Source organism: Chiloscyllium punctatum, chromosome 3 (assembly GCF_047496795.1).
Source record: "Chiloscyllium punctatum isolate Juve2018m chromosome 3, sChiPun1.3, whole genome shotgun sequence".
Lineage (NCBI taxonomy): Eukaryota > Metazoa > Chordata > Chondrichthyes > Orectolobiformes > Hemiscylliidae > Chiloscyllium > Chiloscyllium punctatum.
In genome coordinates, this window is record NC_092741.1 from 90,359,711 (window position 1) to 90,387,647 (window position 27,937).

At 40.1% G+C, this 27,937-nt stretch overlaps 1 protein-coding gene across 3 annotated transcripts in view; it reads right to left on the reverse strand.

Annotated features, from left to right (window-relative positions):
* The window catches only part of arhgap18 (Rho GTPase activating protein 18), a 138,193-nt gene that overhangs the window by 11,841 nt on the left and 98,415 nt on the right, over positions 1–27,937 (reverse strand). For all 3 annotated transcript variants that reach the window (XM_072556035.1, XM_072556034.1, XM_072556040.1), the window contains exons 3-10: positions 25,274–25,479; positions 18,877–18,952; positions 17,707–17,852; positions 10,555–10,720; positions 9,591–9,682; positions 7,929–8,006; positions 4,558–4,717; positions 3,476–3,558 (exon numbers count right to left, since the gene is read on the reverse strand). In XM_072556035.1, coding sequence (XP_072412136.1) covers positions 3,476–3,558; positions 4,558–4,717; positions 7,929–8,006; positions 9,591–9,682; positions 10,555–10,720; positions 17,707–17,852; positions 18,877–18,952; positions 25,274–25,479 — 1,007 coding nt within the window. The remainder of the gene's footprint in view (positions 1–3,475; positions 3,559–4,557; positions 4,718–7,928; positions 8,007–9,590; positions 9,683–10,554; positions 10,721–17,706; positions 17,853–18,876; positions 18,953–25,273; positions 25,480–27,937) is intronic.

The window sequence follows — 27,937 nt, forward strand, 5'->3', positions numbered from 1 at the left end:
AAGGATAGTAATTACATGATCAAGGTTGCAGGGTATTCCTAACCTTAAAATAAAAAGGTGCAATAAAATGAACCAAAAACACACAACTGCATATTTTCGGAAAAAAACAAGCTAAAACCCTTTATTTTAGCATATTTAAAGGAAATTTGCTGTCATGGATTTCTGACTTGTATATTAGAAACAGTGATGAAAATAACAATTTATAGAGTGTCATTTTCTCTAATTGTGAACAAATTTATTTAATCATAGTAAATTTGGCTTATTCATAAAATTGAGACTTCTTCACTGCAAATATGACAATATATAAACGTTTATATAAACGATTTATAAACGTGACAATTTTCTTCCACTTCATAGTCAGAATGATCTAGACTAGAGATCCATTTCAGAGACTTGAATACAAAAATCCAGGCAAACACTCCAAAGCCATTCTAAGAGAGTTTTGCACAATTGCAGATGTTGCCTTTTGGATGAGACATTAAATCAAGACCCCATATGTTTTCAGAAGTGGATGCATAAGAGTAAAAGAGTTTTAAAGCAGAGTTATCCCTGATTTATTGGCCAATATTGAGCCCGAGCCAAAAACACCAAAACAGATTAGTAGAACTTCTCTTCATCATAAGGTCAGAAATGGAGATGTTTGGCAACAATTGTTCAATGTACAACACCATTCATGAATCCTCAGATACTGAAGCAGTCCATGTTCAAATACAAGAAGATCTAGACAATATCCAGGCTTACTTGGACTGACAATGGCAAATATAATTTGCACCATACAAACGCTAGACAATGGCCATCCCCAACAAGAGACAGACAATCTAGTCATTGCCCCTTGACTATCACTGAACACCCAGGATCAACATCCTGGGGTTACCATTGACCAGAAACTCAACTGGACTTGCAACACACATACAGTGCTCATTAGACTAGGTCAGATTCTAGGAATACTGTCACGAGTAACTCACCTCTTGCCTCTCCAGAGCCTCTTCACCATTTACAAGACAGGGACAGCATGATGGCTCAGTGGTTAGCATTGCTGCCTCACAATGCCAGGGACCTGGGTTCAATTCCAGTCTCGAGCGACTGTCTGTGTGGAGTTTGCACATTCTCCCCACATCTGTGGTACTCCGGTTTCCTCCCACAGTCTAAGGATGTGCAGGTTAGGTAGATTGGCCATACTAAATTGCCCATAGTGCCCAGGGATTTGCAGATTAGGTGGGTTAGCTAGGGGAAATATGGGTCATAGGGATAGGGTAGGGGGTTGGGTCTAGGTGGGCTGCTCTTCAGAGAGTTGGTGTGGACCTGTTGGGCCAAATGGCCTGTTTTCACACTGTAGGGATTCTAAGTAGACAATGGCCCAGTGGCGTTATTGCTAGACTATTAATCCAGAAGCGCAGCTAATGTTCTGGGCGCCTGTGTTCAAATCCTGCCATGGCAGATGGTGGAATTTGAATTCAATTAGGAAAAGAATCTGGAATCAAGAATATATTGATGATTGTCAGGAAAAATACATCTGCTTCAGTAATGTCCTTAAGGGAAGGAAGTCTGCCATCATCATCTGCTCTGGCTTATATACATGACTCTAGACCCATAGCCATGGCAAGGGCAGAACCAGCCTGTTGACCCTGCAAAGTCCTCCTTACTAACACCTGGGGGCTAGCTGTCTCATAGACAGGAAAGCGGTCTCACAGACTAGTCAAGCAAAAGCCTGACAGTCATACTCATGGATTCATACCTTACAGACAATATCCCAGACAGCAGCGGATAGGTCTTCCACTCGCAGAAAGGACCGAGCAGAGGTGGTAGTATAGTGGTATACAGCAGGGACAGAGTTGCCCTGGGACTCCTTAACTTTGACTCTGGATCCTATGAAATATCATGGTTTCAGGTTAAACAAAAGATAAGGCTGGACTATTCACAGCAAGCTTCAGCTAGAAATGCCAAATGAATGATCCAGTCTCCTCCAGTGGTCTCGAGCTTCACAGATACCAGTCATCAGCCAATTCTTTCACTCCATGAGATATCAATAAATGGTTAGAGGCACCAGATACTGCAAAGGCTATGGGTAAAGACAATATTCTGGCAATAGCACTGAAGACTTGCACTCCAGAACCTCCCGCTTCCCTACACGGGTTGTTCCAGCACAGTTACAATACTGACATCGAGCCAACACTGGAAAACTTCCCATATATATCTTGTGCATAAAAAGCAAGATAAAACCTGCCTGGCCAATTAGCACCCAAAAGTCTACTTGATCATCAGTAAAGTGATGGATAGTACCAACAGTGTGTGCCAGATCTAATCAGCTCCCGACCTCATTTTACAGCCTTGGTTCAAACATGGACAAAAGAGCTGAATTCCAGACATAAGTGACAGCTCTTCACATCAAGGCTGCATTTGACTGAATCTGGAATCTAGGTGCCCTAGAAAACTGGAATCAATGCGTTTCAGAGGGCAAACACTCTGCTGGTTAGAATCATATTTGGCACATAAAAAGATGGTTGTGGCTGTTGGATTCAGTCACCTCAACTCTAGGACATCTCTGCAGGAGTTCCTCAGTGTAGTGTCCTAGACCCAATTGTCTTCAGCTGCTTCATCAAATGACCTTCACTCCATCAAAAGGTCAGGTCAAAAGTGGGGATATGTGCAATGTTCAGCACCATTTGCAACTCCTCAGACACTGAAGCAGTCCATGTTTAAATGCAATAAGATCTGGGCAATATACATGCTTTTGCTGACAAGTGCCAAGTAACATTATGTCACACAAATGCCAAGCAACGGCCATCTCCATTAGGAGACAATCTAACCATCGCCCATTGAAATTCAAATGGTGTAACCATCACTGAATTCCCCATTGTCAATATCCTGAGCGGGGGGGAAAGGGGGGGGTGGTTACCATTTGACTAGAAACTCAGCTGGATACTTGTAGATGTGGTTGCAGGACACCTTGGGATGGAGCTGGAACGCAGGCAGCAGGGTCAGGTGTCTTTTGGGACTGATAACCTTTGAGAGGATGACCCCATAAATCTCTTGGGACCATTCAAATTATGAAGACCTGTCCACAATTGTATACTCTGGATATAGAATGGATCCATCCTTGTAAATACCTTTCTCACAGAACAACTGAATTTATGGTTTTCATAGGATCTGGTAGACACCAGACCAGACAGGAATGTAACTGACTGACTCTTAACAGTTCAAGGGCTATTAGGAATGTAAACCAAATATTGCCACAACCCAAGAAAGAATAGTTATTTGTGTTAAAAGAACTTCCAAAAATGTGGAAATTTGGAGCACATAAAAGCAACCTGTTGCTTACAGAGCTAGACCCAAAAATGATTTACTGTGTCAAAAAAATTATTTTATTTTGAATAAGAAACCAAAATTTAGGCAAAATAAACAAACAATCTTCTTCATATTTTGAAATTCAAGTTTGAGGGAAAAGAAGTACATATGTTTAATACAATAGCCATACCTTCAGCGTGTCCCTATTTTGGTCCGGGAGGAGAAGGACCAACAAGTTAAGAGCCTGTAGCTTATGTTTTCTATGTGCTAGATCTGTCAAACAAACATTTGTATCATGTTACTAAAGCAAATCAACCTACAGTGAAATTAATACAAACAGTAGAAATTCATCCGGCAGAAATTAATTCACCCCAAGTGAGGAGCTCCAATCTTGCCTGAAATTGGGTCTTGCATTTTGTAAATATTTTACATGAGAGCTACTGCTGTCTATCACCACTCTCCTTAACAGGTCATTTGCCACATGAGTAATAGTTCAAAGGAAAATTCTGAGAAGGGACTACAGACGGATAGAGGTGAAGTGAAGCTCACTACAATCAAGATAGAATAAAGGCAGCTTCCTTCCTTCTCTTGGCAATGCAGGATGTCTTTTTGACAATTAAAATAACAAACCTTTTGATTGTCACTACAACATTCACTGAAGAAGTCTGACAGCATTTTAATTAAATGAGTATTGAAATGGCCAGAGACTATTTTCTTAGGCAGTGGGAGAATTTCCAATTTAACACCTTGACCAACAAACTTAAACCTGCCTGGAGTTAAAACTGGAGCCTTGCTGTTAAGATGTCTATTGAATGAGAAGTTGTTTCAGCTGCTGAAAGCACCCTGCCCCTGAGTTAAGAGATCTAGGTAAAGACATTCATAACATAGCCAAATATAAATTGAAGATCAACCTGTAAATCCTTGCAATGAACAACAACAGCAGGTGGTAAGAAATTTGTTGTCAACAGAACAATTTTTTTTGTCTGCGGTGTGACTGAGAGAAGGATAAAATCTCTAATATCACTATTCTTCGTAATTAAACCTAACTAGCTAACATTACTTGTGCCTCTTACCATCACACAATAAACTACATCTTGTTTTTAAGACAAATGTCCCTTCCCATTAAAACTTACGAGTAGTTCACCCTTTATCGGTGTTAATCAAATAGGTCCACAGACCCTTTACACAGAAGCTGATTGGTAACAGCACTCCACCTCAGCAAATTATCTGCCAGTAGTTGGTTCTACGACACATGCAACATTAATAACTTACTCTGTACAGCTAGGAAGGCATCAAGGTACTCGAGAGTGACCAACGGATGAGGCAGCTCTCTTATGAAGAGCTTTAGTATACTTGCTGCATCGTGCTGACGTACATTTTCCCAGTTAAAGTTTTTCTCATAGAACTTTGCTTCGAGCTCCACACGCAGACTCTTAAACAGATGGGCGAGAAAAGGTTAATGCTTTATCTTTAACAGCATCATAAGTAAAACATTAGTTTACATTTGAGAGCAAGGTCCTGCATATCCCTCTATATGTGGAATGGTTGTTCACAATTATTCTCATACATATATTTTTTATGGTTATACAAGAAATTTTGTTTGCGTAAATTAAGAAATCTATTGTGTAATTTATTGATTATTGAATTGCCCTCATGTAACTCACCTGAGTCTCAATGACATTGAAATTAGAGCCCAAGTTTTTAATATGATTGACTAATTAATCATTTAATCAAGTGGACTTCCAGAAGGTTCTTGGGTGCAGTCAAAGAGTCCACATCCCTCAGTCAGGAAGTTTGGGTTCAAAGTACCACCTCTACTGTGTGTCATTACCAGAAGTCACATGGCACCAAATTATAGGCCAACAGGTTTATTTAAAATCATAAGCTTTCAGACATTTTACAAGCAAAAAAAAGAGGTGGGTTTACACATAGCGCGACATGAACCCGAGATCATGGTTGAGTGCGGAATTTGGCTATTGGTTTCTGCTTGTCAACTCTACGTTGTTGTGTATCTCAAAGACCGCCTTGGAAAATGCTTATCTGAAGATCAAAGGCTGAATATCCTTGACCACTGAAATATTCTCTGATTGGGAACACCAGTTTTGTGCCATTTAAAAATTGCCGAAATATATTGGGGTTGTGTTGAAGTGTAATGTTTCTTTATAGTGTTGGCTTCCCTCCTTTTGTTTCTGTCATCTTGTTGCTTTTTAAAAAATATTTTCCACTTTTACAAGAAATAGCTGAGCAGCGCCAGTATGCGGCTGTAGTGCCAAATGTAGTATTGGAGTGATATGGGCATTTATTTCTGCTTTTGCACCATTTTCAATGAAAACGAAATAGTGGAATTGACTGAGACTGTGCACAGTTAAGTCTTGATGATATATAGAATGATTTTCTTTGGTGTTTTGCTTTGCTCTAAGATCACTTTGCCATTTAAAAACTGTCCTGGGCTCAGAGACTCTGGGTGCTGATTTGATTTGATATTATTATCACATCTACTGAGACACAATGAAAAGTTATTGTGTGTGTTATCCAGGCAAATCATACCTTACGTAAGTACATCAGGGTAATAGTGCAAAATATGGTGTTAGAGCTACAGAGAAGGTGCAGAGAAAGATCATCTTTAATTCAGGAGAGGTCCATTCAAAAGTCTGATAACAGCAGGGAAGAAGCTGTTATTAAATCTTTGATTATGCTGGCTACTTTTCCATGACAGCAGGAAGTGGGGATGGAGTCAATGGTTGGAAGGCTGGGTTTCATGATGGACTAGGCTGTGTTGATGACTCTAATTTCTTGCAGTCTTAGGCAGTACAATTACATAGCAAACTGTGATACATCAGAATAAGAGACTTTTTATGGCGTATCTATACAAATTTGGAGTCATTATGAACAGGCTAAACTTCCTTAGCCTTCTGAGCATGTAGCATGCATTGGTGTGCTTACTTAACTAACGTCAATGTAGATGGACTAGGACAGATTGTTGGTGATCTTTACTCCTAGAATATTGAAGCTCTTGACCATTTCTCATTGATCGCCATTGGTTTGAGCTATAGGGAGAGGCTGAATAGGCTGGGGTTGTTTCCCCTGGAGCGATGGGGGCTGAGGGGTGACCTTATAGAGGTTTACAAAATTATGAGAGGCATGGATAGGGTAAATAGGCAAAGTCTTTTCCCTGGGGTTGGCGAGTCCAGAACTAGAGGGCATAAGTTTAGGGTGAGAGGGGAAAGATATAAAAGAGACCAACAGGGCAACTTTTTAATGCAGAGGACAGTACATGTATTGAATAAGCTGCCAGAGGAAGTGGTAGAGGCTGGTACAATTGCAACATTTAAGAGGCATATGGATGGGTATATGAATAGGAAGGGTTTGGAGGGATATGGGCCAGATGCTGGCAGGTGGGACTAGATTGGGTTGGAATATCTGGTCGGCATGGACGGGTTGGACCGAAGGGTCGGTTTCCATGCTATACATCTCTATGACTCTATGATACAGAGAGGGGCATATCCTCCATTCCGCTTCCTGAAGTTAATGACCAGCGCCTTCATTTTCCTGACATTGAGGGAGAGATCATTGTCTTTACGCCATGCCACCAAGCTTTCTAACTCTTTCATGTACTCTGTTTCATTGTTGTTTAAGATCTGACCCATTAGTATAGCATCATCAGCAAACTTGAAAATGGAGTTAGAGCAGACTTTGGCCACACAGTCATGACTATTTCAGGTGTATAGTAAGAGCTTGAGTATGCTGTCTTGCAGGGCAATCACGTTGGGAATTACCATGAAGGAACTGTTGTCAACTATTCTTACCGATTGTGCTCTGCGGTTCAGGAAGTAAAGGATCCAGTTGCGGAGAGGGGAGTTGAGTCCTACGTCTTGGAGTTTGGAGAGGGGTTTGGTTGGAATTATGGTGTACACAGCAAAGCTGTAGTCAATAAATAGGAGCCTGATGTAGGTGTCCTAATTCTCCAGATGTTCCAGGGATAGTGCAAGGCCAGAGGGACAGCATCTGCCATGGATTTATTGTGATGGTAGTTGAATTGTATTGGATCAAGGCAGCTGGGAGGCTGGAACTTATATTCACCACAACTAACCTCGTGAAACACTACAAAATGGTAGATGTCAGAGCCAGAGGATGGTAGTCATTAAGACACGCTGCCTGATTTTTCTTTTGCGCTGGGATTATAGTGGTCTTCTTGAAGCAGGTGGGAACCTCAGATTGGAGTAAGAAGAAGTTAAAGATGTCTGCGAATACTCCTGCCAGCTGATCCCAGCAGGATGTAAGTGCACGATTGGGGACTCCATCTGGGCCAGTCACTTTCCGTGGTACAATGATGGCCTCACCATCCGGCTTTCCTCACTACATCCATGCTTCTGACTAGGTTAAAACAATCTACAGTGATTTTAACAAGTTGTCAACTGGTTTTGATCTCACTAAACAAAGAGCATTAAAAACATGTCGAAGGGTTTCTTTTGAAGTCTCTTGATGCACATGCATGATGGCTATTCTATGATACTTCACACTAATTAAATAACTTATTTTAGTGATTCTCTTGATTGTATTACAAAGTTAGTAATTTAGTGTTTAATTTTACTTTGTGTATCTGCAAGTTCCTCCCAGTTGATATTAATTTTTCTAAAAGATACCTTAATTCTTGATGCAAGTCCAGGTACTCGTAGAATCCCTTCTGTGTTTAATCCCTCTTCCTCAATGTGAGCAATAAGCTGCAAAAATATTTTAGTCACATATTAGCAAATTCGTATCATTTGACCCAAAATATCTAAATCAGAGTAAGGCAAATTGTCGACTTCAAAGAGTTACAAATTCTGAACAACTAAGTTATGTAGAAAAATATTTATTTATCTATAACTCATAGATGTACAATACATTGAGGATCATTCATGTATCAAATTCAAATAGTAAGGTTAATGTTACACCAGTTTGAAGTTGTATGAACTCTCAAGCAACCTTAATTAGTCCATCCTCCAAAACATTAAGCTCTTCTTATTAGTTGAGATACTACACTAAGGTGGAGCTGTTTGCCTCCACTGTAGTACTTCAGATGTGATTTATAGAGTCATAGATTTATAGAACATAGAAACAGACCCTTCAGTCAAACCAGTCCATGGCAGCTATAATCCCAAACCCTTCCAAACCTTTTTATTCATGTACTTATGCAAATGTGTTTTAAATGCTGCAACTGAAACCACACCCACACATGAACACTCTCTGGATAAAGCCCCTCATGTCCTTTCTAAAGGGCAGCACAGTGGCAAGCACTGCGGCCTCACAACGCCAGAGACCCTGGTTCAATTCCCGCCTCAGGCGACTGTCTGTGTGGAGTTTGCACATTCTCCCTGTGTCTGCGTGGGTTTCCTCCGGGTGCTCTGGTTTCCTCCCACAATCCAAAAAAATGTGCAGGTTAGGTGAATTGGCCATGATAAATTGCCCGTAGCGTTAGGTGAAGGGGTAAATGTAGGGGAACGGGTCTGGGTGGGTTGCGCTTCGGCGGGTCGGTGTGGACTTGTTGGGCCGAAAGGCCTGTTTCCACACTGTAATCTAATCTAAAAAAAACATTCTCCTCTCCCCTTAAAAATATGTCCCCTTGTATTTAAATCGCCCACCACAGGGAAATGACACTTGCCATTTATCTTATCTATACTCATGATTTTATAAACCTCAACCTCCTATGCTCCAATGAAAAAAGTTCCTGACTATCCAACCTCTATCCATAAATCAAACCTTCTATTCCCTTCACTGTCCTGGTAAATCTTATCTGAACCCTCTCAGCTTGATAAGATTCTTCCCATAGCAGGACGACCAGAACTGGATGCTGTACTCCTGTCTAGGCCTCACCAACATCCTATACAATCTCAACATGACTTCCCGACTCCTATACTCAAAAAGTCTGAGCAAGTGTGCTAAACACCTTCTTCACCACCCCGTCCACATGTGACACAAACTTCAAAGAATTATGTACATGAACCCCTACGTCTCTGTTTTACAATACGACCCAAGGCCCTACTTAGAATTGAATAAGTCCTGCTCTTGTTTATCGAAATGCAATACCTTGCATTGATCCAAATAAAAATCCATCTGCCATTCACTCAGGCTACTGACCCAATCGATTAAGATCGCTTTACAATCTTAGATAACCTTCTTCATTGGTCACTATCCCCCAATTTTGGTGATATCCACAAAAATGCCTGTTTCATGCATGGATATTTTGAGGATTCTGGTATCAAATTGACAAAACTTAAATAATTTGAAGTTAATTTCAATCGAATACACAGGAATTCTATACTTACTTTGTGAAGTATGAGTGGGACCTTAGTCCCTGGAACTTTTTTCTGATCCTGTTCCAATAGCACTGACAGCGGAACCCCAAACAATCCCGTTTCTGAAAGCACACATTGAAAATCCAGACTTTACTGAACTTTGAAGGAGATCGTATCTTCCTATACTTTATGACTGAAACAAAAAACTGATATCATTGCATTATGTTATATTCTAATTCACATTAAAAAGTATTTCTACCTTTTTAAACTGGCAGAGAGTTCAAAACTTAAGGTCAGAAATAATATTACAGAATGATTCTAATCTGAAATGGAAGAGAAGGAGAAAGGTTAACTTTTAATGTGTAGGAAGTGGTGAACATTGAGTATCTGGGACAGATTTCTTGATGCAGTTTTCAATTGAGCATTACGTGCACCTAGATGACTGTTAATCTGGTGATCCAAATGACTTTGCAAATTCAGATTCATTTCCATATTCTGGGACCACAACTTTATTTCATTACATTGACTTCAGTAGCCAGAATACTTGAAGATTATACTAGGACTAGAAAAATAAATTGCGTCATTCGATTGTTCACCTCAAACTTTTCCTGGGCTGAAGATAATAATTAGCTTATTGTAGTGACAAGAGAGTTTCTTGTGTTATTTTCCTATTATAACCTTTGGACTTTACTCAAGACCAGAACTGTTAGCTGTTGTTATCTAAAGTGAGACATTTACATTGCTGGGGGAATGTTAAGTAGTTCAAGATATGAGGTACAATTTTCCTCATTTACTTATCCCCATGTATAGCACAAGTTCTAATTTTAACTGTTGGTTCCACCTGAGAGAAATTATCGCAATTAAGACCATACACAAGGAAAAGCTGAAACTACATGAATGTTAACACAAGTGGAAACTTTACACATAGACATTTACATTTTTCAACTTCATACAGAATCAGTGTTTCAAATTGAAATATTATTTTCCTCATTACCTCTGATTTTGATCTTCATTGCTTTATGATGTTTGAAATCCACACCTAGAGTATCATACATAGCTGTTATTTCAATCAGAGCCAATGAACGAACTTTCTTCATGTCCTGAGGTGCAAGATCTCCAGCTTTCGTCGTACCAGTCTTTTCCTTTGGCAGCCGGTAGTTCTTAAGAAAAAGAAAAGAAAAATGGCAAAGACTTTATAGACAATTGATACTTTAAAAACATAATCATTGTGACATAACAATTCTGGCATTGTATTCATGCACAACAAATAGCATTAATTTTTACTGTAATTGCTTAAAAAGCTTAATGTGAACATATTCGGTGAAGTATGGAACGTTTGGAATTATGCCAAGAGCACTTATCAAATCTTTATAAGGAGACATAACACTGACATACAGGAATCTGGTTATTGTGTCATTGTGGAGATGTAGCAATTAAATATTGCAATCCAGTAATTAACTGTTATTATGAAGATACAGCAGTGATGTCCAGGTGCCTAGATATTAAATATGGATGAGGGACAATGTTTAAGAAGACATGCTTCAAAGAAATGAGATATTTACTCAAATAAGTGAAGGGAAAATTTTCAAAGAAGTTGTAGTGGAGCTTAGAAATAAGAAAGGGACCCCCAATAGGCAACAGAAAATTGACAAACAAATTTGTAAGGAGATTACAGCTATCTGTAAGAATAACAGGGTGGTTATGGTCAGGGATTTTAACTTTCCAAACATAGACTGTCACTGCCATAGTGTTAAAGTGTTTAAATGGAGAGGAATTTGTTAAGTGTGTACAAGAACATTTTCTGATTCAGTATGTGGATGTACCTATTATAGAAGGTGCAAAACTTGACCTACTCTTGGGGAATAAGGCATGGCAGGTGACTAAGGTGTCAGTGGGGGAGCACTATGGGGCCAGCGACCATACTTCTATTAATTTTAAAATAGTGATGGAAAAGGATAGACCCCAATCTAAAAGGTGAAGTTCTAAACTGGAGGAAGGCTAATTTTGATGGTATTAGGCAAGAACTTTCAAAAGCTGATTGGGGCAGATGTTCACAGGTAAAGGGACGACCGAAAAATTAGAAGGCTTCAAAAATGAGATAACAAGAGTCCAGAGACAGTACATTCCTGTTAGGTGAAAGGAAAGGCTGATAGGTGTAGGGAATGCTGGATGACTAGAGAAATTGAGGGTTTGGTTAAGAAAAAGAAGGAAGCATATGTCAGGTATTAACAGCAGAGATCGAGTGAATCCTTAGAAGAGTATAAAGGCAGTAGGAGTACACTTAAGAGGGAAATCAGGATGGCAAAAAGAGTACATGAGATAGCTTTGGCAAATAGGGTTAAGGAGAATCCAAAGGGATTTTATAAATACATTAACAACAAAAGGGTAACTAGGGAGAGAATAGGGCCCCTCAAAGAACAACAAGGCAGTCAATATGTGGGGCCACAGGAGATGTGGGGAGATACTAAATGAGTATTTTGCATTAGTGTTTTCCATGGAGAAGGACAGGGAAGATATAAAACATGGGGTAATAGATGATGACATCTTGAAAAATGTCTCATTACAGAGGAGGTGGTGTTCGATGTCTTGAAATGCATGAAAGTGGATAAATCCCCAGAACTTGACCAGGTGTACCCTTAAACTCTGTGGGAAGCTAGGGAAGTGATTGCTGGGCCCATTGCTGAGAGTTTTTTAATATCGATAGTCACAGGTGAGGTGGCGGTAGACTGGAAATTGGCTAACGTGTGGTATTTAAGAAGGATGGTAAGGACAAGCCAGGGAATTATAGACCGGAGAGTCTGACATTGGTGGTGGGCAAGTTGTTGGAGAGCATCTGGAAGGACAGGATTTATATGTATTTGGAAAAGCAAGGACTGATTGGGGATAGTCAGCATGGTTTTGTATATGGGAAATCATGTCTCACGTACTTGGAGCTTTTTGAAGAACTAACAAAGAGGACTGATGAGGGCACAGCAGTCGACGTGATCTATATGGACTTCAGTAAGGCATTCAACAAGGTTCCCCGTGGGACACTGGTTAACAAGGTTAGATATCATGGAATACAGGTAGCACTAGCCATTTGGACACAGAATTGGCTCAAAAGAGAAGACAGAGGGTGGTGGTGGAGGTTGTTTTTCAGACTGGAGGCCTATGACCAGTGGAGCACCAGAGGGATCGGTGCTGGTTCCACTGTTTTTCATCATTTATATAAATGATTTGGATGTGAACATAGAGGTATAGTTAATAAGTTTTCAGATGACACCAAAATTGGAGGTCTACTGGACAGCAAAGAAGATTACCTCAGAGTACAACAAGAACTTGATCAGATGGGCCAATGGTCTGAGGAGAGGCAGATGGAGTTTAATTTAGGTAAATGAGAGATGCTGCATTTTAGAAAAGCAAATCCGAGCAGGACTTATACACTTAATAATAAGGTCCTGCGGAATGTTACTGAACAAAGAGACCTTGCAGTGCAGATTTATAGTTCCTTGAAAGTAGAGTCACAGGTAGATAGGATAGTGAAGAAGGTGTTTGGTATGCCTTCCTTTATTGGTCAGAGTATTGAATACAGGAGTTGGGAGGTCATGTTGCGGCTGTACAGGACATTGGTTAGGCCACTGTTGGAATATTGCGTGCAATTCTGGTCTCCTTCCTATCAGGAAGATGTTGTGAAACTTGAAGGGTTCAGAAAAGATTTACAAGAATGTTGCCAGGGTTGGAAGATTTCAGCTATAGGGAGACACTGAATAGACTGGGGCTGTTTTCCCTGGAGCACCAGAAGCCGAGAGGTGACCGTATAGAGATGTATAAAATCATGAGGGGCATGGACAGGGTAAATAGACAAGATCTTTTCCCTAGGGTGGGGGAGTTCAGAACTAGAGGGCATAGGTTTAGAGTGAGAGGGGAAAGATATAAAAGGGACCTTCCCATACAAAGGGTGGTGCGTGTATGGAATGACCTGCCAGAGGAAATGGTGGAGGCTGGTACAATTGCAGCATTTAAAAGGCATTTGGATGGGTATATGAATAGGAAGGGATATGGGCCAAGTGCTGGCAAATGAGACTAGATTAGGTGAGGATATCTGGTCAGCATGGATGAGTTGGACTGAAGGGTCAGTTTCCGTGTTGTGCATCTCTGGGACTTTAAAGATATTTTGTTTATCCTTTAAAGGAGGACTGTTTAATAGACAGCACAAGTACCTACAAGCAGGAGCTGACTTTAATAGGAACTAAAGGAAGTGCCTTTTAAAAACTTTATATTTAAACTGATATCTCTTTATTTACCCTCAATGTCATTCAATTAGATGACCAGTGTTTTTCCTGTCTTTTTACCCCAATGGTGGAAAAGGCAACAATTAAATTGTAAGAGACCTAGAAGTCTGTATGGCTTAGTACAAAATTTGGAGATAATGAGAATTGCAGATGTTGGAGAGTCAGAGTGGATAAAGAGTGGAGCTGGAGAAAGCACAACAGGTCAAGCAGCTTCAGAGGAGGAGGGAGGTTAACGTTTCAGGTCAGGAGCTTTCATAAGGACCGCAGGAGGGGATGGACAAAAGGTGAATTTAGGTAGGAGGTGGCTGTGATTGGACAGCGGAAAGTGTGGAGCAGATAGGTAGGAAAGAAGATGGATAAATTAGGTCAGGTTAAAGGGGCAGGTTGGGGGCATTTGGAAACTGGTGAATTCTATGTTAAGGCCATCAGGTTGTAAGCTCTCAAGGTGGAAGATGAAGTGTTCTTCCTCCAGTTTGCAAGTGGCCTTGTTTTGACAGTGGAGGAGGCCCAGGATGGACTTGTCATCGGTGGAGTTGAAATGGATGGGAACTGGAAGGTGGTATTGATTGGAGTGTACGGACCATAAATGTTCCCTAAACCAGTTCCCGAGTTTGTGCTCAGTTTCTCCGATGTAGAAGAGACCACATTGTGAGCAACAAATGCAATAAATCAGGTTAGAGGAAATGCATGTAAATCTCTGCCAGACTTGGAATGATTTTTTGGGTCTTGGACGGAAGTGATTGGAGGAGTGGGGGGTAGTGAGTGGAAGGTGTGGGGACAGGTTTTGCACCTCCTGCAGCTGCAAGGGAAAGTTCCAGGTTTACCTCCCCACCCCATCTGTTCTTCGCAGGGACTGTTCCCTCCGCAAACCATTAGGTCCACACTTCTCATCAACCCCTCCTCCACACCTGGAACTGCACTCTGCGGTCACAAGACCTGCAAAACCAGCCTGGAAACTCTACATCGATGAGACTGAACCCAAACTCGGGAACTGGTTCAGGGAACATTTATGGTCCGTATGCTCCAATAAACAGCACCTTCCAGTTGCCATCCATTTCAACTGCCCCTCTCTCAACGATATGTCCATCCTGGGCCTCCTCCATAGTCAACACAAGGCCACATACAAACTGGAGGAAGAACATCCCATTCGCTAACATACAGCCTGAACATAGAGTTCACCAGGTTAACATCGAATCTCCTAAGAACCAACTCATCACAGGCCCAGCCCACCCCTTAACCTGACCTAACATGTCCATCTTCCTTCCCAACTATCCGGCCTACCCTTCCGAATGACCAATTGCAGCCACCTCTTACCTGCATCTAACTATTGCCACCCCACCTATCATCCCCCCCAGCCCCACTCCCCTCCATTTATCTCACAGCCCTCTTGCCCCTCCCCCAGTCCTGACGAAAGGTTCCAACCTGAAACTCTTGATACTAAATTTGACCAATCAATGCACAGCAATAATCATTAAACCAGTAGAATTTTAAATCATGAAATGCTGTCATAGAATATTAGTCTATAAATATCATAATCAATTGTATGCACATATAAATATGCATACAAGGAAGAGTAGACCATTCAATAAGGTCATGTTTGACCTGATGTTGAGTTAATGTAGTCTAGGGAGATGCTGTATAAGCTGGGGCCATTTTCCCTGGAGCATTAGAGGCTGAGGGGATGATCTTATAGAAGTTTATAAAATCATGAGGGGCATGGATAGGAAAAATAACCACTGTCTTTTCCCTAAGGTAGGGGAGTCCAAAACTAGAGGGCATAGGGTTAAGGTGAGAAGGGAAAGATTTAAAAGGGACGTTGGGGAAATTTTTCATGCAGAGGATGGTGTGTATATGGAATGAGCTGCCAGAGGAGGTGATGGAGGCTGGTCCAATTACAACATTTATCAGGCATCTGGATGACTATATGATTAGGAAGAGTTTAGAGGGATCTGGGCCAAATATTGGCAAATAGGACTATATTAATTTTGGATATCTGACCATCATGGATGAGTTGGGCCAAAGGGTTAGTTTCCATATATCACTATGAATCCATGACTCTAGTATATGGCTATTTATTATCCTCCACATATTCCAGTGTTTTTGTTTCTCTTTGCAGTTAATATAGCATTCAATTCATCATCACAACATATCCTTTCATATCCACTAGCCTAAATAGTTATTCTTCCTAACGATCTATTCTCGGCTGATGCTAACGTATTAATATTTTGAGGCAGTAAAACCAACCTTCAGGACAGGTTCACCTCCAGAAAGTCATTAATGATGGTAACCCCAAAATATTTCCATTGTATACTTCTCAAACTGTATTGACCACACATTAATGAACAATATAAATGGAAACACACAAATCTTTTCAAAATAAAAAAAATGGTAAGTTAAATAAATAATGGTGTCAATTAGGGACCAAAAATCATCTTGTGAAGTTGGACAAGAGTGCTAAAATACTAGGTAGTACTTTGAATCTGCTCCAGAGTCTGTTCTGTGCAATAGAATGAGATGTGCTTGTATTCAATAAATGAACATTTACTGAATTAGCTGTACTCAATTCTGTGGGACTGGATTGGTAAAGACCTGGTAGAATGCTCTGACAACATGGATTTTAATTTTGTCAGATGAAGAAATTTGAATTTAATTCATAAATCTTTAAATGATAGCTTGTCGCAGTAATGGTGATTGTTGCTGTGTAAGGATTTCAGAATTCGGAAATCCATCTTGGAATTATGTCATAGGGTTACACATCCCAGAGTATAAATAGCAGTGTGGGTGGTGTTAGAACACACTGGAAGAAACTTAACAAAATTAGACGGGAAGACATGTGATCACATGGAGATGAACTCATGAAAATGACAGATTAGTCCTTTGGGATCAAAGCCTGGTGTATATATAATTTCCATGCATAGCAGTATTTAGTATTAATGTAAAAAATGGTTTTACTTTGAAGTCTAAGCCTGGAGATAGTTCTTGACTTTGCTTCTCTTCAACCAGTCTGTAAAGTACGGAAACTCAAAGCATGGTAACAAACTACATAATTCTCTTAATTTGAAACAATGATCAAGTCTCATAAAAACTGGTTCACTAATGTCCTTTAGGGAAGGAAATCTGCCATCCTTAACTGGTCTGACCTACATGGTACTTCAGACCAACAACAATGCAGTTGGCTCTTAACTGCCCTCTGAAACAGCTTTAAGCCACTCAACTAATGGACAAATAAAATTGAGCAACAAATGCAGGTTTTTCCAGCAAAGCCCATATTCCTTTGGTTTTGAAATTATGCACAAGGAAGGAAGTTGTACCAAAACCTTTTTTTATAACTAGTTAGGCCCCAGTTAGAGTACAGCACCCAATTAACTTTGAACCTCACACTCTAGGAAGGGCATCAAGATGTTGGAGAAAGTACGGAAATGATTTACAAGAATGGTATGAAAATTGTACAATTTCAGTTTTATAGAGGGACTGGAAAAGTGGGAGGTTTTTGGCATTAGATAAGGTTACAGGACAATTCAATCAATCAGTGTGATAAAAGTGATGAAAGGTTTTGGTAAAATAAGGGAAAACTGCTTCCAATGGGAGCATAGTTGGAAACTACAGGACACAAATTTAAAGTAATTTGAAGATGATCAGAAGCAATATCAGGGAGAACAAACTTATGCGGTGGGTTGCTATGATCTTGAGTACATTAACTGAAAGAGCGGTGTAAGTAAATTTAATACTAACTTTCAAAAGATTATCAGATATGTACTTGAAATGAAAAGTTTTGCAGGGCAATGGGGAAACCATGCCGAACTAATTAGAAGTTCTCTGTAAAGGCTATCACAGACACGATGGACCAAATAGCCTCTCTCTTTGTTTCTACTTACGGGAAGGGATGAATCATCGTCTCGAATCGGATTTTCATTGTTTGATTTATCCTTCATATTTGCAGCCTGCTCAGAGTAAGAGATTTCTAAATTGATATCTGTGTGCTGGATGCTTTCGTCCTTAATAGTCAGATTATCCAGCTGCCCTAGAAGGAAAAGAGATGCTTGTCATTGTCCTAAATGAGAATCTTTTCAGTTGAGAACTGGACTTCAACATTTAATGTTCCCTTACATCTCCTGCAGCACAGTTCTGTCAAGTTCAGGCTTCGTCCCTGCTGTTATTACACTGCTGAATGGACCTCTCGAATTTCAAATCTAATGTCGATCTTGCTTTGTGCACCTCCTGTGCAGCTGTAGCTGTGCACGTGTTTCTGGATTAGTGGTGCTGGAAGAGCACAGCAGTTCAGGCAGCATCCAACGAGCAGCGAAATTGACGTTTCGGGCAAAAGCCCTTCATCCTGATGAAAGGCTTTTGCCCGAAACGTCGATTTCGCTGCTCGTTGGATGCTGCCTGAACTGCTGTGCTCTTCCAGCACCACTAATCCAGAATCTGGTTTCCAGCATCTGCAGTCATTGTTTTTACCTCTGTGTATGCGTTGCTCTGTCTAGCAATCTAAGATCTGTACGTTCTTGTTTGCTATCATCTGCCTCTACAGCTTGCAAAACAAAACTTTTCACTGTACATAGATACATATAGATCAAAGCAAATCAAACTATGAATATGGCACATATGACATGTAGAGCAGGGAAACCAGAAGACAATTTATTATGTATGACATTATACCTTTGTATAGGAATTGTTTTTATGGATAGTATTGTTTTCATAAAGCACTCATGATAATAACATTGTATCACAGCACACCTAATGATCAAGAACTCAACAAAGAAAATTTTAACTGATTTGTTAGAAATTGTAGAATACATTTTTAAAAGCTGTCAAATGCTTGGCCTCATGAAATAACCAAAACATTAAATAAGGAATTAATTGAAAAACACCCAGTGCTGCCAGAGCTGAACATTATCCATTATGTGGGGTGCATGGCTTTGGAAACTCTACAGCTCAAACCTCAACATGTGAGCAATGTATTCTTCTATCAACTTGATGAGGTGAAACTGGAAAGCAAGTGGCAAAAAAGCCAAAATAGTAAAATGGGACAATAGATATTGTACCTTCTCTTTTCTCATCGGTGTCTTCTCTTTCATCTCCACGAGCTGCAACAGCTGAAGCTTCATGTGTACTTGAGACCTGAAAGTCAATATAAAGAGCCTGGCTAAAAATCTATAACTCAGGGAAAAACATTGATGATATGGTGATCAGTTGGAGGACTAAAAAGGAGAAAATCTCAACAAGCTGGGTGAAACTGAGGAATAATGAAGGGAAACTGAAAAAAGAAAGTCTTCCCTTTAACTGCAATAAAAACATTTCATAAATGGATACAGTGGAATGATACTGAAGAAGGGCTTATGCCCGAAACGTCGATTCTCCTGCTCCTTGGATGCTGCCTGACCTGCTGCGCTTTTCCAGCAACACATTTTCAGCTCTGATCTCCAGCATCTGCAGTCCTCACTTTCTCCACAGTGGAATGATACAATGACATCAAAATGTTAATATGTTCCGTGGGTAATGTGCTATATTGACATGCAGGTCTTCAAATTGTCACAAATCCCTCCAATAGCAATGTGTAGTGAGCATAAAGGGCCACACACCAAAGGAGGACTATTTTAGGTCCAGAATAAAAACAGCAAGTGCTGGAGAAACTCAATGGATCTAGCAGCATCTTTAAAGGAAGAAACAGAATTAACATTTCAAGGACTTGTGGACTTTTTATGGAGCATCGATTAGGGCATGTGTTGTTTCTTTATGTGGCCTATCAGATGATTAAATGCTGCCAGAGGTATTTTGCATGAGAACACGCTGGAAATTGAACAATATGATGCCGATTATGCTTGGTTTATTATTAAGTAAACAGAATGAGAGTGATTATTTGCTGGAACAGAGTATCACATTCCCACTTGGGGAGGGTTTCTTTTCCTGCACCCTTCAGTTCAAAACCAGTTTGTCCTTGAACTGACTGGAACTGTGGATTGATAAAGTTCAAGGATTCTGATGAAGGATTGGAAAACTTTGTATATCTTTTATATAGAAAAACAAAATCAGCAGGAACAGGTCATTCGGCCTATTAAGTTTGACAACTATTTACGAGGTTAATGGCTGACCCTTTATCTCAGTACCATAAGTCCTGCTCTCCATATACTCCTTGACACATCTAGCCTCTAGAAATCTCTTTCTTTCTCAAATCGATTCAGTGGCTTTGCACCCAGAACCTGTGGTCAAGAATGCTGCTGGATCACCACAGTCTGAATCCACAAATTTCTCCTCATTTCAGTCCAAAATAGTCTGCCATGTATCCTGAGGCCATGACCTCTTGATCTAGAGATCAGGGGAAACATCCTCCTTTTAGTAGGTCTGACCGGTCCTCTAAGAATTTTATTCTTTTTAATGAGATACCCGGTCATTCTTCTAAACCACATTGAACACAAACACAGTTGAACCAAACTTTCATAACACAATAAGCCTGCCATTCCAGAAATCAGTGATGAAATTTAATCATGTAAACAGAGGATGGATGAAAAAAAAGATAATGGTTACAATTCCATGTTAAGTGCAATATGTGTAGAGAAATAAACGTAAAACAAATGATTGGGCTAAGACAGCGAGAAATAGTGGAAAAAAATAAAGCGAAAATGTTATAATTTTAGTTATTAAAAAAAGTTCAGTCCAAAGGAATGAGACTCCACACAGTTGTTCATTTTAAGGGTAAGAGATTGAGCAAAAATCATTAACATTCATCATGCTGTTACTTGTGCTGATGATGTGTAGAGAGATGGGGCTGTAAGGTAATATCATTAGACTAGTAATTCGCAAGCCCACTCTAAGGCAATTGGAACCTCAGCTTAAAGTTCAGCCAGAAGTGCCATGTGGATGATACACAGTAACTCATATCTCACAAATGCTAGACAAAGACTACCTCCAGTGAGAGAGAATCTAACCATCACCCTGTATCATTCAAAGGCATTATCATTACTGAATCCACCACTATCAAAATCCTGAGGGTTATTATTGACCTGAAAATGAACAGGACTAGCTCTATCAATACTGTAGTAACAAAAACAGTTCAGAGGCTAGGAATTCTGCAGGATTCAAGACAACACACTCAATTCCTGATTCCTCAGCATCTATCAACGATTGATAAAGCACTGATAGATGATTGGCTTGTTAACAGGGTAAATAAAATAATAAAATTATGAGATACACTGATAGGGCTGAGAATCAGGATATTTTTCCCCAAGTGTTGAAATGTCTAATACTAGCAGGTATGCATTTAAGGTGACAGGGTGAAATTTCAAGGGAGATGTGTTTCCATGCTGTACATCTCTATGACTCTATGTGAGGGACAAATAGTTTACAGAGAGTGGTAGGAGTCTGGAACATGCTGCCAGGTTGGTGGTGGATGCAGATATGTTAGGGACATTTCAGGAACTTTTGGATAAGCGCTTGAATTTGCAAGGAGTGGAGGGATATGGACCATGGGCAGGCAGAAGGCAGCATTCCTGTGCTGTGCTGTTCTATGTTCTATGTAACAGGAAACAGGAGTTCAGCACAATTATCATTTCTTGGTTGGCACTTTGTACTGAGTAGTGTGACTCTGGGATTAAGGTTATTTTACAATTTTTATCAATGACTTGAAAGAAGGGACTGAGGATATGATAACTGATGACAAAGATGATAGGGAAGTAAGTTGCGAAGAGTTGAGTGAATGAGCAAAGATCTGACAAATGAGTTATCAAATGAGACATGTCGAAGCGTCCAGCTTGGTAGCAAGTATAAAATGAATATTATCTGAACAGTGAGAAATTATACAGTTTGGAGATGTCAAGGGAATTGGAGCCTAGTGCACGAATGGAGAAAGGTTAGAATGCAGATATAGCAAGTAATTCGAAAAGATAATAGAATGCTATTGCTTGCTGGGAGGAGACTTGAATACAAAGGCACAAAGGTTATATTCAGGTATCTAAGACACTGGTGATATCACATCCAGAGTACTATGCACAGTATCAGTCACTTCATTCAAGAAAAGATGCAAATCCATTGGAAGCAGTTTGGAGAAGATTTGCCAGACTAATATTGAAATGGGTGGATGTGTCTGCTGTTATGACTGGCTAGGCTTGTTTCTGCTGGAGATTATATGTTTCAATCAAATGCCTAAAGTCCTGAGGGGTATTAATAGTTGGATATAGTAAGAATATTTTTCTTCTTGTAGCAGATTCTAGAACTAATGGCTTAGATTGCAAACATCTAAAAGGCACAACCATCAATGATGCTGAGATTAAAATTGAAGATGCTGAAGAGTCCCGAATTAGAGCAATGCAGTTTTCTCAGACATTTATAATAATCGTGGAGATTGCAGACATAAAAATGGAGAAGTCAAGAGAGAAATTTGAAAATGTGGATGACAATTTTAAAAATCAAGCTATTTTTAACTGCAAGCCAAACCAGTTCAGTGATCAGAGGGGTTGTTATGAATGAGACATTAATTAGTGCAACTTAAGATATAGGCAGCTGAGCTATGAATGACCTCAAATTTACAGAGAGAGTAAGTAAAACGAGAGAGGCCAGCCAAGGATGCTTTGGAATTGTCAAGGGATAATAAAGGGATAGGTGAGATGAGATGGGGGCAGAGTGGACAATATTATGGAGGAGGGAATAAGTATTTAGTGGCAGCAAATATTAAAACAAAATTGTGATAGTTCACTTGAAACGCAGATCATTTTTATTTAAGAAGTTGTAAATTGAATTTGGAATCTTGAGCCTAACATTTTGAAAAAGGTATTACCATTGACTGTACATAGATGGATGAATATAATGCATGATGGTAAGCTTTGAAAGACAATGAGGAGAAAACACAGCCAGGTTGTTGATGATATAATATGTGACATGGCATAAAGCTTAATTAAGCTAAAATTATAAGTCTAAAATTACCTTGGTGATATCAGCAAATGAGTTCTTAATTGGTTTGTATGACTTACTTTTTTTTAGTAAGTTAATACTGGCAACCACCCAATTTTGTTTTTAAAGTGTTGACAACTCAATTCATAACAATTGACTGATGAAGGTCAGATAAATAAATTATCTTTCATCTGTTGATATCATCAATAATAATGCTGAAGCTATGTGTTAATTAAGCTATTGGTAAAGTCTGACATTTTTGTGCAATAAATATCTCTAATGTGTGTTTCTATTCTATTAGCTTTTCATTTATATACAGTTGCATCTGTCCTCAATGCATTCCATTGTAAAAACTAGGAACTTGATGGATGAAAAAGTAGAAGTTCAAATCCATTCCTCTTGTCCCTTGGTATAGTCATACTTTGTGCCATTACATAATCACTAATATTTTACATTTACTAAACGTATCATTATAAATTTATACGATATTGAGCTCTATTATAAAAAGAAATCAACCATCTGCTCATTAACTAATTTGTCATCTTCAGTTTACCTACCTTTGAAATGTTTGTCAGATACTAGACAATAAAGAATGACCACTGTAAGCAGTAAATGCTCTTATTTTCCCTTTGGTGTGAAATACTGCAGAGCTTTTAACATTCAGTAGTGTTTAATATTCCATTTTCCTTGCTTCTCTGAATGTTCTGGAAAACATTTCCACTATAAAAGCACTTGTTAAGTGTGAGCTGTTTCTGTCAACATATAACAGCCCTGAAATTCATTGGTTAAGGAGGTTCTCCCTGATTTTCGTTTGATAAGATGTTTGCAGAAATTCCCAAAGCATGATGCATTTGGTTAATAACAGACTGCCTCTAGGATTTCTTCTGCTTTCCTACTTCAAGTTAGAGCAGAAACTCAGGAGAACTCCGTATGATTTCAAGGCATCGCTGATATGTATTTTGTGTCCCTGTGTCTTTCACTGTGGTGTTTATTCTTTGCTTTTTCCATCTGACAAATCCTGAATCTACCATCTCCTTAATATATAGGAAGAATTCTGAACATTTGAAACAAAAGTAGAAATCGCTGGTCTGGCAGTATTGTGGAAATAATGCAGAATTAATGTTTCGAGTCCAGTAACTCTTCATCAGAGCTGATAGTGGCTGGGAGAATGTGGTATTACTGCTGAAGTTATTGAAATTGACACTGAGTGCTAGAGGCTGCCAGGTCCCTGTGTAGTAAACGAGATGTTGTTCTTTGAGCTTGTGCTAAGGTACACTAGAATACTGCAGCAGGCCTGAATCAGAAATGTTGGCATGGGAACCCAGTTATGCTTTGAAGTGGCAGGCAACAGGAAGCTCAGTGTCATTGTCGAGTTCAATAACTTTAGAACCTGATTCCATTGTTCCAGGACTTTTCCCCACTCTACACCCAATCCCATTATGACATGGGTTGCTTTTACCACAATCATACATTCTCACATACTCCAAGGCACATTATCACATCATGTGGCTTGCATTCAGTACAGTTCACCCATTTGTTTTACCACTCTTAGCTCTTATTATCATTTATTCAGTTTTCTTCTGTTCTGGCCTGCTATGCATAATCTCCTTGTTCATCTACACCTTTCTTAAAGCTCTCTCTCTGGGCTCTGTCTCCACCTACCTGCTCACCTCTCCCCTTCTCCTTCCCCCAACGCCCCCTCTCCAAATTTCAGCTTCTGCAAAAATACCACTTTTTCCTAGCTCTAAATGCTGTAACAAAGACTTGAAACATTAACTCTGCAGACCTGGCACCATCTGGGGGAAGAAAGCAGAGTTTTTCCAGCAATTTTTGTTTTTGTTTCAAACCTCCAGCATCTGCAGTTCTTTGTTATATTATGATTAGATTACCTAAAGTGTGGAAACAGGCCCTTCGGCCCAAGCAGTCCACACCGACCCTCCGAGGAGTAACCCACCCAAACCCATTTCACTCTAACCAGTACACTTAACACTATGGGCAATTTAGTGTGGCCAATTCACTTGACCTGCACATCTTTCGACTGTGTGACGAAACCGGAGTACCCGGAGGACACCCAAGCAGACACAGGGAGAATGTCCAAACTCCACACAGACAGTCACCCAAGGCCGGAATCGAACCTGGGACCCTGGTGCTGTGAGGCAGCAATACTTACCACTGAGCCACCGTGCCGCCCACATTGACCCTCTGAAGAGTAACCCACCCCACCCTATTTCCCTTTGACCAATGCACCGAACACTATGGGCAATTGAGCATGTCCAATTCACCTGACCTGCACATCTTTGGACTATGGGAGGAAACTGGAGCACCTGGAGGAAACTCCACATAGATAGTTGCCCGAGGCTGGAATCAAACCTGGGACCCTGGTGCTATGAGGTAGCAGTGCTAACCACTGAGCCACTGTGCTGTCCCTTACAATTCTTAACATTTTGCTGTAATTAAAGTTCCTCTCACAGAAACCCCACTGATGGGTATCCAAACTTCAGAAGAATGAGAGGACTGCTTCACAAGTTTCTTTTAGACTGAATGCGTCTTCCTAATTACCTGTGGACTAAAGATGTCCCTGACATCAGGGAAATGTTGTTTGTTCTTTTTCTTCATTGTCATTGTAAAAGTTTCCACTCTTCTCTGGACAGCTTCTGCTTGCGTACGGGTTAGGGTTGACAATATTGCTATACTTTCCTGGGTGTCTCCGCTGACTAGGCCTGAAAGGCCTGCATTCCTCAACCATTCTGCCTCCACCTCCCCTTCTGCATAGAGAACAAAATGAAAACATGGATTGAAGACAAATAGTGACAAGAAAGAAATTTAGTGAATTGACCAGTTAAGAAAAAAATCTACTCCTACACACTGGGGCTAGGCTCTGAGACTTTGAGTTATTGCCAAACTTTCACATCATGTGACCAGTCATTGTAGGCTTTGGGGTCTGTCGGTCAAGAACAGAGGGAGATAGACAAGCAGGAAACTACTATTTAGCCTAATATCTGTTCATAAAAATATATGTAACCTATTATGAGGAAGTAGGAACGGGATGTTAAGAAAAATCGTTATCCAAACCAAAAAAAAAGTCAACAAGGTTTCATATGAAAGGGAAATTGTGTTTGACAATTGTGTTTCTTTGACACTGATGTTGGGTGGGAAAAGAGGTCCTGTGAAAAAGCAACCCCTAACCATACTACTGAGCCCCCTCTTCCCCTTCTTGTCATCACTCACCTCAGCTTTTTTTAGACTAAGGCCTTGGGTTAGTGTAATACTGCCAGCAGCCACTGACATCCCTGTGGCACTGCTGAGAGCAGAAAAGCTGCAAGACTTGAATTATATTCAAAGCGGAGTTAGTCATATTTTTAACCTCCAAGGGAGTCGAGGGATAAGGAGGGAAAGCAGAAAAGTGGATCTGAGGCCATTATCCCAATCAACCATAATCATATTGAATATGATCAGGCTCAAGATGCCAAATGACCAATTCTTGCTCCTTCTAGGTATGCTTAAAAATATGATTTGTTACTATCTCTATTCCAAGCATTTCAGTCTTCCAATGCTTGAGCTTTGATGGGCAAAAATCTATGTAATCAAAAAACTAGCATTCAAAATATTCTATCCGTGGTTAAAGATAGATATAAGAGACTTATCCTCTATGATTCCATGGAGATATCCCCAAATCACCTGTCCTATCTTTGACAGACACCGCTGTAGCTTCCTGAGAAATGTCAAGGAACAGTGACCGAGTCAGGCCAGGTAGGTCCACCAATTTGCCCTTTCAAGCATCGGTATCATGCTCCAGATTTTGGACATACTTTAGAGTGAAAAGTCTGCAACTGTAACATAGGAATTTTTATTTTGAAAATGTAATCAAGTAGGAGGATGAGACAAATTTAGTTGATGTAGGTTATATGGATTTTACCAAAGCTTTTGACAAGGTACCACTTGGGAGATTGATTGAGAAGATTAAAGCACATGGAATTGAGGGAACCTTGGTGAGATAGTTGAGAAACTGGTTGGAAATAGGACACAAAAGGCAGTGGTAGAAGACCGTTTGAGTGACTCAAGGCTGATATTCAGCAGTGTACCATAAGGATCAGTACTGGGCCCCTTATTGCTTGTTATGTACATAAATGATATAGATGAAAATTTGGGGGGAAAGTTAAACAAGTCTGCAGTTAACACCAAGATTGGTAGGGTGGTTAATAGTGAAGATGACGTTTGTGGGTTATAGGAAGGTATAGATAGTTTGGTAAATACAGGTGATGCAGTTTGGGTGAAGAAACAAGGTGAGGGAGTATTTAATGAATGAAATTACACTGGGTAGCTCAGAGGAACAAAGGGATCTTGGATTAATTATTCACAGATCCATGAAGTTGACAGAGTACATCAGTAAGATTGGTCAAGAAAACATATGGGGCACCTGCTTTCTTAAGTCGTGGTGTGAAGTATAAGATCAAGGAGGTAATGTTGGAGGTACAGAGCACTAGTCAGGCCACAGCTGGAGTAGTTCAGGTCACCTCACTCCAGGAGGGAGGTGATAGCACTAGATGGGGTACAGAGAAGGTTCACCGGGATGTTGCCTGGGATGGAGCTATTGAGTTATAAGATGATTAGATAGGCTTGGATTGTTTTCATTAGATGTTCTGCCAAGCATAACACCAAATTAAACTAACCTCTTTCTGCCCTTGGTCCATACCCCTCCACACCTTGCATCTTCATGCACTTATCTAAAAACTCCTTAAAAACCCCTATCATACGTGCCTCCACCACCACCCAAGGCAGTGTGTTCCAGACTCCTACCACTCTTTAAATAAAAACTTGCCCCTCACATCTCCTTTGAACTTTCTCCCTCTCACCTTAAATGTATGCCGCCTAGTATTAGACATAGGAGAAAATGAGGACTGCAGATGCTGGAGATCAGAGCTGAAAAATGTGTTGCTGGAAAAGCGCAGCAGGTCAGGCAGAATCCAAGGAGCAGGAGAATCGACGTTTCGGGCATAAGCCCTTCTTCGGCCCTGCTGCACTTTTTCAGCAACACATTTTTCAGCTAGTATTAGACATGTCAACTCTGGAAAAGCATTTCTATCAAACTTATAAACCTAAAATTTATAGACTTCTATCAAGTCTCCCCTCAACCTCCGCCGCTTCAGAGAAAACAAGCGGAATTTTTTTCTAGCCTCTCCTTATAGCTCAAACACTCTAATCCAGGGAGAATCCTGGTAAAGC